This window comes from Hordeum vulgare, chromosome 7H (genome assembly GCF_904849725.1).
Source record: "Hordeum vulgare subsp. vulgare chromosome 7H, MorexV3_pseudomolecules_assembly, whole genome shotgun sequence".
Classification (NCBI taxonomy): domain Eukaryota; kingdom Viridiplantae; phylum Streptophyta; class Magnoliopsida; order Poales; family Poaceae; genus Hordeum; species Hordeum vulgare.
This window is the reverse complement of record NC_058524.1, coordinates 78,038,141-78,051,190: the sequence shown is the minus strand read 5'-3', so window position 1 is coordinate 78,051,190 and position 13,050 is coordinate 78,038,141. Positions and strand designations below refer to the sequence as shown.

At 45.7% G+C, this 13,050-nt stretch overlaps 1 protein-coding gene across 1 annotated transcript; it reads left to right on the top strand.

Annotated features, from left to right (window-relative positions):
* The first annotated feature begins 6,769 nt into the window (after positions 1–6,769).
* LOC123412552 lies at positions 6,770–7,474 on the top strand. Its single transcript, XM_045105503.1, has one exon. The coding sequence runs from the start codon at positions 6,855–6,857 to the stop codon at positions 7,143–7,145; it is 291 nt and encodes a 96-aa protein (XP_044961438.1). The 5' UTR covers positions 6,770–6,854; the 3' UTR covers positions 7,146–7,474.
* Positions 7,475–13,050: the final 5,576 nt, after the last annotated feature.

Sequence of the window (13,050 nt, the reverse complement as noted above, 5' to 3'; positions counted from 1 at the left end):
ATGAGTAATATCTTTTATGGTCATGCACCCAATTGGAGGGGTTTGTTCATGTTGAATCTTGATAGTGATGACACTCATATCCATAACATTGATGCCAAGAAATGTAGAGTTGATAATGATAGTGCCACTTTCTTGTGGCACTGCGGCTTAGGTCATATTGGTATAAAACGCATGAAAAAACTCCATGCTGATGGACTTTTGGAGTCACTTGATTTTGAATTACTTGACACATGTGAACCATGCCTCATGGGCAAGATTACTAAGACTCCGTTCTCCGGAACAATGGAGCGTGCAAGTGACTTGTTGGAGATCATACATACCGATGTGTGCGGGCCGATGAGCTTAGAGGCGCCCGCTGGTTATCTTTATTTTCTCACCTTCACAAATGATTTGAGTAGATATGGTTATATTTACTTAATGAAGCATAAGTCTGAAACATTTGAAAAGTTCAAGCAATTTCAAAGTGAATTTGAAAATCATCGTAACAAGAAGATCAAATTCCTACGATCTGATCGAGGAGGTGAGTATCTGAGTTATGAGTTTGGTACCCACTTAAGACAATGTGGAATTATTTCACAGTTGACACCGCATGGAGCACCATAGCGTAATGGTGTGTACGAACGCCGTAATCATACTTTATTAGATATGGTGTGTTCTATGATGTCTCTTATCGATTTGCCATTATTGTTTTGGGGCTATGCATTAGAGACAGCTGCATTCACTTTAAATAGGACACCATCAAATCTGTTGAGACGACACCATATGAACTGTGGTATGGCAAGAAGCCAAAGTTGTCATTTCTTAAAGTTTGGGGATGTGATGCTTATGTCAAAAAGCTTCAGCCTGAAAAGCTGAAACCCAAAGTGGAAGAGTGCGACTTCATAGGATACCCAAAAGAGAAAGTTGGGTACACCTTCTATCTCGGATCCGAAGGCAAAGTGTTTGTCGCTAAAAACAGAGCATTTCTTGAGAAAGAGTTTCGCTTGAAAGAATTGAGTGGGAGGAAGATAGAACTTGATGATGTTATAGAACCTCTACTTCAACCACACAGTAGCGTAGCACGGAAAGATATTTCTATGGAACCTACGATGGTTGAAGAGGAAGCTAATGATGATGACCATAAAACTTGAGATCAAGTTGCTATCGGACCTCGTAGGTCGACAAGGGCATGTACTGCTCCTGAGTGGTACGACAACCCTGTCTTATCAATCATGTTGTTAGACAACGATGAACCTACGGGCTATGGAGAAGCAATGGTGGGCCCGGACTCCAACAAATGGTTAGAGGCCATGAAATCCGAGATAGGATCCATGTATGAAAACAAAGTATGGACTTTGGAAGTATTACCTGAAGGGCGAAAGGCTATTCATAATAAATGGATCTTTAAGAAGAAGACGGACGCGGACGGTAATATCACCGTCTATAAAGCTCGACTTATGGCAAATGTTTTTTCACAAGTTCAAGGAGTTGACTACGATGAGACTTTCTCACCCGTAGTGATGCTTAAGTCCGTCAGAATCATGTTAGGAATAGTTGCATTTTTCGATTATGAAATTTGGCAGATGGATGTCAAAACAACGTTCCTTAACAGTTTCCTCAAGGAAGAGTTGTATATGATGCAACCGGAAGGTTTTGTCGATCCAGAGAATGCTGACAAAGTATGCAAACTCCAGCGATCCATTTAAGGACTGGTGCAAGCATCTCGGAGTTGGAATCAGCGCTTTGATGAGGTGATCTAGGCGTTTGGGTTTATACAAGTTTATGGAGAAGCTTGTATTTACAAGAAAGTGAGTGGGAGCTCTATAGCATTTGTAATATTATATGTGTATAACATATTGCTGATTGGAAATGATATAGAACTTTTCGGAAGCGTAAAGGATTACTTGAATAAAAGTTTCTCAATGAAGGACCTAGGAGAAGCTTCTTACATATTGGGCATCAAGATCTATAGAGATAGATCAAGACACATGATAAGACTTTCTCAGAGCACATACCCTTGATAAAGTTTTGAAGAAGTTCAAAATGAAACAGTCCAAGAAAGGGTTTTTGCCCGTGTTACAAGGTATAAAATTGAGTAAGACTCAATGCCGAGTAACTGCAAAAGATAGAGAAAAGATGAGTGTCGCCCCCTATGCTTCAACCACAGGTCTATCATGTATGCAATGTTGTGCAGAAGACCTGATGTCAGCCTTGCCATAAATATTCTGAAGTACCCGAAAAGGACTAAGGAAATGTTTCTCGTTTATGGAGGTGACAAAGAGCTCGTCATAAAGGGTTACGTTGATGCAAGCTTTGACACTGATCCGGATGACTCTAAGTCACAAACCGGATATGTATTTATTCTTAATGGGGGAGCGGTAAGTTGGTGCAGTTCCAAGAAGAGCGTGGTAGATGATTCTACGTGCGAAGCAGAGTATATAGCTACCTCGGAGGCGGCTAAAGAAGGTGTCTGGATGAAGCAGTTCATGACAGATCTTGGAGTTGTGCCAAATGCACTGGATCGAATGACTATATTCTGTGACAACACTGGTTCCATTGCTCTAGCCAAGGAACCAAGGTTTCACAAGAGGACCAGACACATAAAGCGATGCTTCAATTCCATCAGTGATTACATCAAGGAGAAGGACATAAATATTTGCAAAGTGCACACGAATTTGAATGTTGCAGAACCGTTGACTAAGCATCTTCCACGAGCAAAACATGATCAACACCAGAACTGTATGGGTGTTATATTCGTTACATTGTAAATCAAATAGTGATGTGAGCTAGATTATTGACTCTAGTGCAAGTGGGAGACTATTGGAAATATGCCCTAGAGGCAATAATAAAATAGTTTTTATTATATTTCCTTGTTCAAGATAATCGTTTGTTATCCAAGCTAGAATTGTATTGAACGGAAACTGAGATACATGTGTGGATACATAGTCAACACTCTGTCCCTAGTAAGCCTCTAGTTGACTAGCTCGTTGATCAAAGATGGTTAAGGTTTCCTAGCCATAGACAAGTGTTGTCACTTGATAACGGGGTCACATCATTGGGAGAATGATGTGATGGACAAGACCCAAACTATGAACGTACCATGTGATCCGGTCGTTCTATTTCTATTGTTTTTCTGCATGTCAAGTATATGTTCCTATAACCATGAGATCATGTAACTCACTGACACCGGAAGAATACCTTGTGTGTATCAAACGTCACAACGTAACTGGGTGACTATAAAGGTGCTCTACAGGTATCTCCGAAGGTGTCCGTTGAGTTAGCATGGATGAATACTAGGATTTGTCACTCCGTTTGACGGAGAGGTATCTCGAGGCCCACTCGGTAATACAACATCACAACTAGTCTTGCAAGCATTGTGACTATAGAGTTAGCCACGAGATTTTGTATTACAGAACGAGTAAAGAGACTTGCTGGTAACGAGATTCAAATAGGTATAGAGATACCAACGATCGAATCTCGGGCAAGTGACATACCGAAGGACGAAGGGAACGCTATACGGGATTAACTAAATCCTTGACATAGAGGTTCAACTGATAAAGATCTGTGTAGAATATGTAGGAGCCAATATGGACATCCAGGTCCCGCTATTGGTTATTGATCAGAGTGTCTCGGTCATGTCTACATTGTTCTCGAACCCGCAGGGTCTGCACACTTAAGGTTCAGTGATGTTTCGGTATTGTTGAGTTACGTATGTTGGTGATCGAAAGCTGTTCAGAGTCCCGGATGAGATCCATGACGTCACGAGGAGCTCCGAAGGTAAATGTTGATATAAAGTAAAGTGGTATTTGGATTCCAGAAAAGTTTTGGGCATTTCTTGTAGTGTACCGGGAGTGACGAATGGGTTCTGGGGGTCCACCGGGAGGGGCCACCCACCACGGGGGGCACATGGGCCTAGGAGGAGGTGCACCAGACCCTGGTGGGCTTGGGCGGCCATCCCCAAAGAGTTCCATGAGCCAAGAACCAAAGAGGAGGTGGAGGAGGAGTCCTCCCAAGGGAATCCACATCCCTTGTAGGAGGAGGACTCTCCCCTTGGCTCGACCGAACCTCTACTCTTTGGAGGAGGGGACAAGGCAGCCCACCTATCTCTTCCTCCTACATATAGTGGAGGTTTTGAGGCCAACACACACCTAAAAAAGCCACGTGCTGCCCTCTCCTCCATAGATTGTCTCCTTCGTCTAGATTAGTCCGGCCTAGCTTGGCGAAGCCCTGCTGGATTAGTTCACCACCACCACCACCACGTCGTCGTGCTGCCGGAGAACTCATCTACCTATTCACCCCTCTTGCTTGATCAAGAAGGCAGAGATCGTCATCGAGATGGACGTGTGCTTAACGCAGAGGTGTTGTCCGTTCGGCGCTAGATCGTAATTGGATCATGGGACGACTTGCGGTTTGGATAGAGAAGACGTTCGACTACATCAACCGCGTTTCTTAACGCGTCCCGCTTAGCAATCTACAAGGGTGTGGATCCGATCTCCCCTCTCGTAGATGGTCATCACCATGGATAGGTATTTCATGTGCGTAGGATTTTTTTCTTTCCCATGCGACGTTCCCCAACAGTGGTATCAGAGCTAGGTCTATGCGTAGATGACATCTCAAGTAGAACACAAAGGAGTTTGTGGGCGTTGATATTCCGATTTCTGCCCTCCTTAGTCTTTTCTTGGTTTCGAAATATTGTTGGATGAAGCGGCCCGAACCAATATTACTCGTACGCTTACAAGAGACCCGTTCCATCGACTAGCATGCAACCTATTGCATAAAGATGGCTGGCGGGTGTCTGTTTCTCCAACTTTAGTTGAATCGGATTTGACTGAGGTGGTCCTTGGAGAAGGTTAAATAACAACTTGTGTATCACCATTGAGGTTTTGCGTAAGTAAGATGCGATCATGCTAGATACCCATAGCAGCCACGTAAAACATGCAACAACAAATTAGAGGACGTCTAACTTGTTTTTGCAGGGTATGATGTGATACTATATGGCCGAAAGACATGACATGATATATTTGATATATGAGATGATCATGTTGTAATAGTTAAATATCGACTTGCATGTCGATGCTACGGCAACCGACGGGAGCCATAGGATTGTCTTTAATTATTTTGCGCTTGGTGATGCTTTGCTTTATCGCTAGTTCAGTAGCTTTAGTAGCAATAGCATAGTTATTGCGACAACCTCGATGGCAGCACAATGATGAAGATCATGGTGTGGCGCCGGTGATGATGGAGATCATGCCGGTGCTTTCAAGATGGAGATAAAAAACACAAGTTCATGGCCATATCATGTCACTTATGATTTGCATGTGATGTTAATCCTTTTATGCACCTTATTTTGCTTAGGTCGCCAGTAGCATTATAAGGTGACCCCTCACTAAAATTTTAAGATAAAATTGTGTTCTCCCCGAGTGTGCACCGCTGCGAGAGTTCGTCGTTTCGAGACACCACGTGATGATCGGGTGTGATAGTCTCTACGTTCACATACAACGGGTGCAAAACAGTTGCACGCAAAGAACACTCGGGTTAAACTTGACGAGCCTAGCATGTACAGACATGGCCTCGGAACACAAGAGATCGAAAGGTCGAACCCGAGTCATATAGTAGATATGATCAACATAGAGATGTTCACCATTGAAGCTAACTCAACTCACGTGATGTTCGGCCTTGAGTTAGTGAATTTGGATCATATGACACTCAGATGACTAGAGGGATGCCAATTTAAGTGATAGTTTATTAGTAATATGATTAAACTAAACTCATTTATACTGAACATAGTCTAAGTAATTTGAGTGGGGGTTTATTAGTAATATAATCATGTCGCTCCTCTTCAGCACACAACGACCATGAAGTCCAGCCTAGGCGGAGGCGCACACAACACCACATTAAACAGTATGCATCAGTGACACCATGTCGTCCCATTTGGCAATGAGACTTCTCTAAAGCGGCGCAATGCAACGCAACAACGACCACCGCTCACCGTGGGGATGCTGCAAGCGAGAGGTGGAGTCGTGGTGAGTTGCATGCTTGGTGTTGTCGTTATCGTTGTTGGAGCTGACCTTGACATGGTGACCCACGTGTTTGTGCAACATTATACAAGCTGGAGATATCCATGACATGGTCCATGATGCGTTTGCAACATGCCCCATGTTGCAAACGTTCTTCTGTGTCTGGATGAGGTGGTGCGACACAGATCGGCGGGCGCAACATTTACTTATATTGCAAACCCATGGGTCGCACGGAATGACAGATTAGATGGCTTGTAGCGCGTGAATCCAACGACTCAAAAGGTGGCAGTTTTTTTCCAACGCGTATCACCGTCCTTATCTTCCTTGTTTCTCAGCACTTTGCACAATTATACCATGTTGGTTGTCATCCCATACTTAAAGAAACGGACTGGGAATCCAATAGGTGTAGCCAACCTCTCAAAAGTGTACTTGCAATATTTTTGTCAAGTGTTATATGTTGATTCCCAAAACATGATCATACAACCCCTTAGCTCCCTACATTTCTAGACTAGTTATATGCCACTCGCCTAATCCATCTCTAAAGGAAGCGCTTTTAAGCTACACCGCTGATTATTCCCTTGCTAAAACCCCACTAGCGGCCGACCCATTATTAAACCCGAAATCACCCAAGCCGAGTGAAACACACCGAAATATTTACGCGTCACATCACGACGCGCGTGAAAAACGTGCGGTCACTGTGCCGCAGCAAACCCCCTGCTCCACCGTGTGTATATATAGGACGGTGCATCGCTGCGCAGAGACAAACATCAGCTGCCGGCCCTCCGCACTCACCCAGAGATAAACAGCAGCCAGGCTAGCAAAGTAGCAAGCGATCTAGGCAGAGCTCGCTCTCGATCCATGGCGTTCATGCGGTACCGTGCGCTGCCGCAGGGGGAGGTGACGGCGGAGGAGTTCTGGGCGTGGCTGGGGCAGTTCGACGCGGACCACGACGGCCGGATCAGCCGGGACGAGCTTCAGCGCGCGCTGCGGAGCCTCAACCTGTGGTTCGCGTCCTGGAAGGCGCGGGAAGGGGTGCGTTCCGCAGACGCCAACCGCGACGGCGCCGTCGGCAGGGAGGAGGCCGGCCGGCTCTTCGCCTACGCGCAGAGGCAGCTCGGCGGCAAGATCACCCAGCTCCGATCCTACTGATCGGTCAGACTTGGCGCCAGTTGAGTTTCAGGCTTTGAGCTGTACCTGTGAATGAGTGTGGAGCATGTATGTACGTTTTGTGTTTCTCGAATTCGTGTGGCACAATTTTCTCAAAGTTTCTAAGGGTGTTTGCATTCGTATGTTCAGCACCAATTGTGAATTCTGTGAAGATTTGTGTGCACGGAAATCATCCTTGTTTTTCAGGAAATCCGTAGAGGGCATGTCTGTCCTGTGGTGTTCTATCGCAACACCTTAGGATGCGTTTGGTTGCAATAGGGTGGCCAGAGAAGGGTTGGGATCGGTTAAAAATTAAAAATGTTTGGTTATAAATCACTCGAATGGTTTCACTACAAAAAAAAGGAACATGGCATGAAGATATTGAACCCGTTCTACCCTAAGAAATTGATCGAATCAAATGGCCACCTATTGCATGCATGACTCTCTGAGCATGACTAATGGTTCCATATGGAATAATTAGTTAATCTTTTGTACTATACAAAAATCAAACACATTGATTGAATTGCCTCATCCTAAAAAAAGAGGGCGATCCAAACCCGTTTACACCGCACCTTCATCCAAACACATCCTGCGGGTTGTCAGATTCGGGGGTGTGTTAGGTGTCGTGGGTCCGATCTTGCATGAGATCGGTCCCCTTCTGCACCGTTGGATTGTAGCGACAATAGCAATTGGATCAATTACATCTCCCATGGTAGAGAGGAAAAGGCCCCCGTAGATAGGAAAAGGCCCCCAGACACCTAGCGCCAATGCAACGACACACAACCGCTTTGTTCGCCGTAGACACAACCCGCTCTGGGCAAATGGACGACAACACTATACCAACATTTACTAGGAGCCAATAGTAGTCGTATGGTTTTCTCTCTTCCCAAGAAAGAAAAAAACTCACGGCGTTTAGGGTTTTCTGCCTCCCGCATGTGTCGCTACCGATCTATCTCATCTGCCATGGCTTTAGGGCTATGAAGGCGTGGTGGTTCCCAACCTTGCGAGGGCAGGGAACTCATGCTTCGTTTCTTGGTGTGTTTTTTACTCTGTTTAGGGTTTATGTCCTGTTCAGGAAGACGTGACGGTGGCGCTCACTGAAGATGGAATAAGGCTCTGCCTGCCCTACTGTTGGGGAACGTTGCATGGGAAACAAAAAAATTCCTCCGCACCAAAGACCTATTATGGTGATGTTCATCTACGAGAGGGAGATCGGATCCAAATACCCTTGTAGATCGCAAAGGGGAAGCGTTAAGAAACGCGGTTGATGTAGTGGTCCAGCTTCGTGATTCAAATCACCGTCGTCCCACGATCCGTCCCGATCTAGCACCGAACGGACGGAACCTCCGCGTTCAGCACACGTACAGCTCGATGACGATCTCCGCCTTCTTGATCCAGCAAGAGAGACGGGGAAGTAGATGAGTTCTTCGGCAGCGTGACGGCGAGCCGGTGATGGTGATGATCTATTCCTGCAGGGCTCCGCCCGAGCTCCGCAGAAAGCCGATCTAGAGGAAGAACTACGAGGTATAGGTTTGAGTTGCACGTGGAAAAGTTGTGTATCAAAAACCCTAAAACCTCTAGTATATATAGGAGGAGGGGAGGGGCTAGCCTTGGGGCTCAAGGGAGCCCCTAGGGCGTCGGCCGAAGTGGAGAAGAGGACTCCAACTCCAATTCGTTTTGGGGAAGGAGGAGTCCTCCTCTCCCTTCCCACCTCCCTCTTTTTTTTCCTAGCAGCATAGCCCACTTGGGCTGGTCTCACCAGCCCACTAAGGGCTGGTGCGCCACACTAGGACTATTGGGCTCAATCCCGGGTGGGTGGGCCCCTCCCAGTGAAAACCCGAAACCCATTCGTCACTCCCGGTACACTGCCGGTAATGCCCGAAATCTTTCCAGTGACCAAATGAAACCATCCTATATATTATTCTTCATTTCCGGACCATTCCAGAAACCCTCGTGACATCCGTGATCTCATCCGGGACTCCAAACAACCTTCACTCACCAACACCTATAACTCAACTATACCGAAACGTCACCGAACCTTAAGTGTGCAGACCGTGCGGGTTCGAGAACTATGTAGACATGACCTGAGACACTCCCCGGCCAATATCCTATAGAGGGACCTGGATGTCCATATTGGATCCTACATATTCTACGAAGATCTTATCGGTTGAACCTCTATGCCAAGGATTCATATAATCCTGTATAACATTCCCTTTGTCCTTCGGTATGTTACTTGCCCAAGATTTGATCGTCGGTATCCTATACCTATTTCAATCTTGTTACCGTAAGTCTCTTTACTCGTTCCGTAAGAGAAGATCCCGCGACTAACACTTTAGTCACATTGCTTGCAAGGATTATATGTGATGTTGTATTACCCAGTGGGCCCCGAGATACCTCTCCGTCACATGAAGTGACAAATCCCAGTCTTGATCCATGCTAACTCAACGGACACCTTCGGAGATATCTGTAGAGCACTTTTATAGTCACCCGGTAACGTTGTGACGTTTGATATACACAAGGTATTCCTTCGGTGTTAGTGAGTTACATGATCTCATGGTCATAGGAATGAATACTTGACACGCAGAAAACAATAGCAACAAAATGACACAATCACATGCTACGTTCATAGTTTGGGTCTTGTCCATCACATCATTCTCCTAATGATGTGATCTAGTTATCAAGTGACAACACTTGCGTATGGTCAGAAAACCTTAACCATCCTTGATCAACTGGCTAGCCAACTAGAGCCTTCCTAGGGACATTGTTTTGTCTATATATCCACACATGTATCTATGCTTTCATTCAATACAATTATAGCATGGATAATAAACGATTATCTTGAAATAGGAAATATAATAATAACTATTTTATCATTGCCTCTAGGGCATATTTCCAACAGTCTCCCACTTGCACTAGAGTCATTAATCTAGTCTCACATCGCTATGCGATTTACATTGGAATGAATCTAACACCCATACAGTTCTGGTGTTGATCATGCTTCGCTCGTGGAAGAGGTTCAGTCAGCGGATCTGCTACATTCAGATTCGTGTGCACTTTGCAAATATTTACGTCCTCTCCTTCGACGTAGTCGCGGATGAGGTTGAAGCATCGTTCGATGTGTCTGGTCTTCTTGTGAAACCTTGGTTCCTTTGCTAAAGGTGTTGGAAATATGCCCTAGAGGCAATGATAAATAGTTATTATTATATTTCTTGTTTAAAGATAATCGTTTATTATCCATGCTATAATTGTATTGAATGACAACACAGATACATGTGTGGATACATAGACACACCAATGTCCCTAGCAAGCCTCTAGTTGGCTAGCCAGTTGATAAAGGATAGTAAAGGTTTTCTGGCTATGTGCAAAGTGTTAATGCTTGATAACTGGATCACATCATTAGGAGAATCATGTGATGGACTAGACCCAAACTATGAACGTAGCATATTGATCGTGTCGTTTTATTGCTATAGTTTTCTGTGTGTCAAGTATTTGTTCCTATGACCATGAGATCATATAACTCACTGGCACCGGAGGAATGCCTTGTGTGTATCAAACGTCACAACGTAACTGGGTGATTATAAAGGTGCTCTACATGTATCTCCGAAGGTGTCCGTTGAGTTAGTATGGATCAAGACCGGGATTTGTCACTCCGTGTGACGGAGAGGTATCTCAGGGCCCACTCGGCAATACAACATCACACACAAGCCTTGCAAGCAATGTGACTAAGTGTAAGTCACGGGATCTTGTATTATGGAACGAGTAAAGAGACTTGCCGGTAACAAGATTGAAATAGGTATGCGGATACCGACGATCGAATCTCGGGCAAGTAACATACCGAAGGACAAAGGGAATGACATACAGGATTATATGAATCCTTGACACTGAGGTTCAACCGATAAGTTATTCGGAGAATATGTAGGATCCAATATGGGCATCCAGGTCCCGCTATTGGATATTGACCGAGGAGTACCTCGGGGCATGTCTACATAGTTCTCGAACCCGCAGGGTCTGCACACTTAAGGTTCGACGATGTTTTAGTATAGTTGAGTTATATGTGTGGTTACCTAATGTTGTTCGGAGTCCCGGATGAGATCACGGGCGTCACGAGGGTTTCCGGAATGGTCCGGAGACGAATATTGATATATAGGATGACCTCATTTGATTACCGGATGGTTTTTGGGCATTACGAGGAATGTACCGGGAGTGACGAATGGGTTCCGGATGTTCACCGGTAGGGGGCCAGCCCACCCGGGGAAGCCCATAGGCCCTAGGGGTGGCGCACCAGCCCTTGGTGGGCTGGTGGGATAGCCCAAGGGGGCCCTATGCGCCAAGGATAAGAAATCAAAGAGAAAAGAAAAAAAGGAGGTGGGAAGGAGAAGGACTCCACCTTCCAATCCTAGTTGGACTAGGATTGGAGGAGGACTCCTCCTATCCCTAGCCGGCGCACCAAGGGGGCCATGGCCCTCAAGGCAAGCCTCCCCTCCCCTCCTCCTATATATAGTGGAGTTTTAGGGCTGATTTGAGACAACTTTTGCCACGGCAGCCCGACCACAAACACCACGGTTTTTCCTCTAGATCGTATTTCTACGGAGCTCGGGCGGAGCCTTGCAGGAGTAGATCCTTCACCACCACCGGAGCACCGTCACGCTGTCGGAGAACTCATGTACTTCTCCGTGTTGCTTGCTGGATCAAGAAGGTCGAGATCATCGTCAAGTTGTACGTGTGGTGAACGCGGAGGTGCCGTCCGTTCGGCACTAGATCGGAGCGGATCGTGGGACGGATCGCGGGACGGTTCGTGGGACGGTTCTCGGGGCGGATCGAGGGACGTGGGGACGTTCCACTACATCAACCGCGTTTCTTGAAGCTTCTTGCTGTGCGATCTACAAGGGTACGTAGATCCAAATCTCCTCTCATAGATGGACATTACCATGATAGGTTTTCGTGCGCGTAGGAAATTTTTTGTTTCCCATGCGACGTTCCCCAACAGTGGCATCATGAGCTAGGTTCATGCGTAGATGCAATCTCGAGTAGAACACAAAGGGTTTTGTGGACAGTGATGTTCGATTTGCTGCCCTCCTTAGTCTTTTCTCGATTCGGCGGTATTGTTGGATTGAAGCGGCCCGGGCCGACATTATTCGTACGCTTACGAAAGACCGGTTTCATCGCTTGACATGCAACCTCGTTGCATAAAGATGACTAGCGGGTGTCGGTTTCTTCAACTTTTGTTGAATTGGTTTTGACCGAAGCGGTCCTTGGAGAGGTTAAATAGCAATTTGCACATCTCTGTTGTGGTTTTTGCGTAAGTAAGATGCGATCTACTAGATACCCATAGCAGCCATGTAAAACTTGCAACAACAATTAGAGGACGTTTAACTTGTTTTTGCAGGTTATGCTTGTGATATGATATGGCCAATGACGTGATGTGATATATTGGATGTATGAGATGATCTTGTTGTAATAGTTAATATCGACTTGCACGTCGATGGTACAGCAACCGGCAGGAGCCATAGGGTTGTCTTTAAACTAACGTTTGTGCTTGCAGATGCGTTTACTATATTGCTAGGACGTAGCTCTAGTAGTAATAGCATGAGTAGCACGACAACCCCGATGGCGACACGTTGATGGAGATCATGGTGTGGCGCCGGTGACAAGAAGATCGTGCCGATGCTTTGGTGATGGAGATCAAGAAGCACATGATGATGGTCATATCTTGTCACTTATGAATTGCATGTGATGTTAATCCTTTCATGCACCTTATTTTGCTTAGAACGACGGTAGCATTAAGAGGTGATCTCTCACTTAAATTTCAAGACAAAATTGTGTTCTCCTCGACTATGCACCGTTGCTACAGTTCGTCGTTTCGAGACACCACGTGATGATCGGGTGTGATAGACTCAACGTTCACATA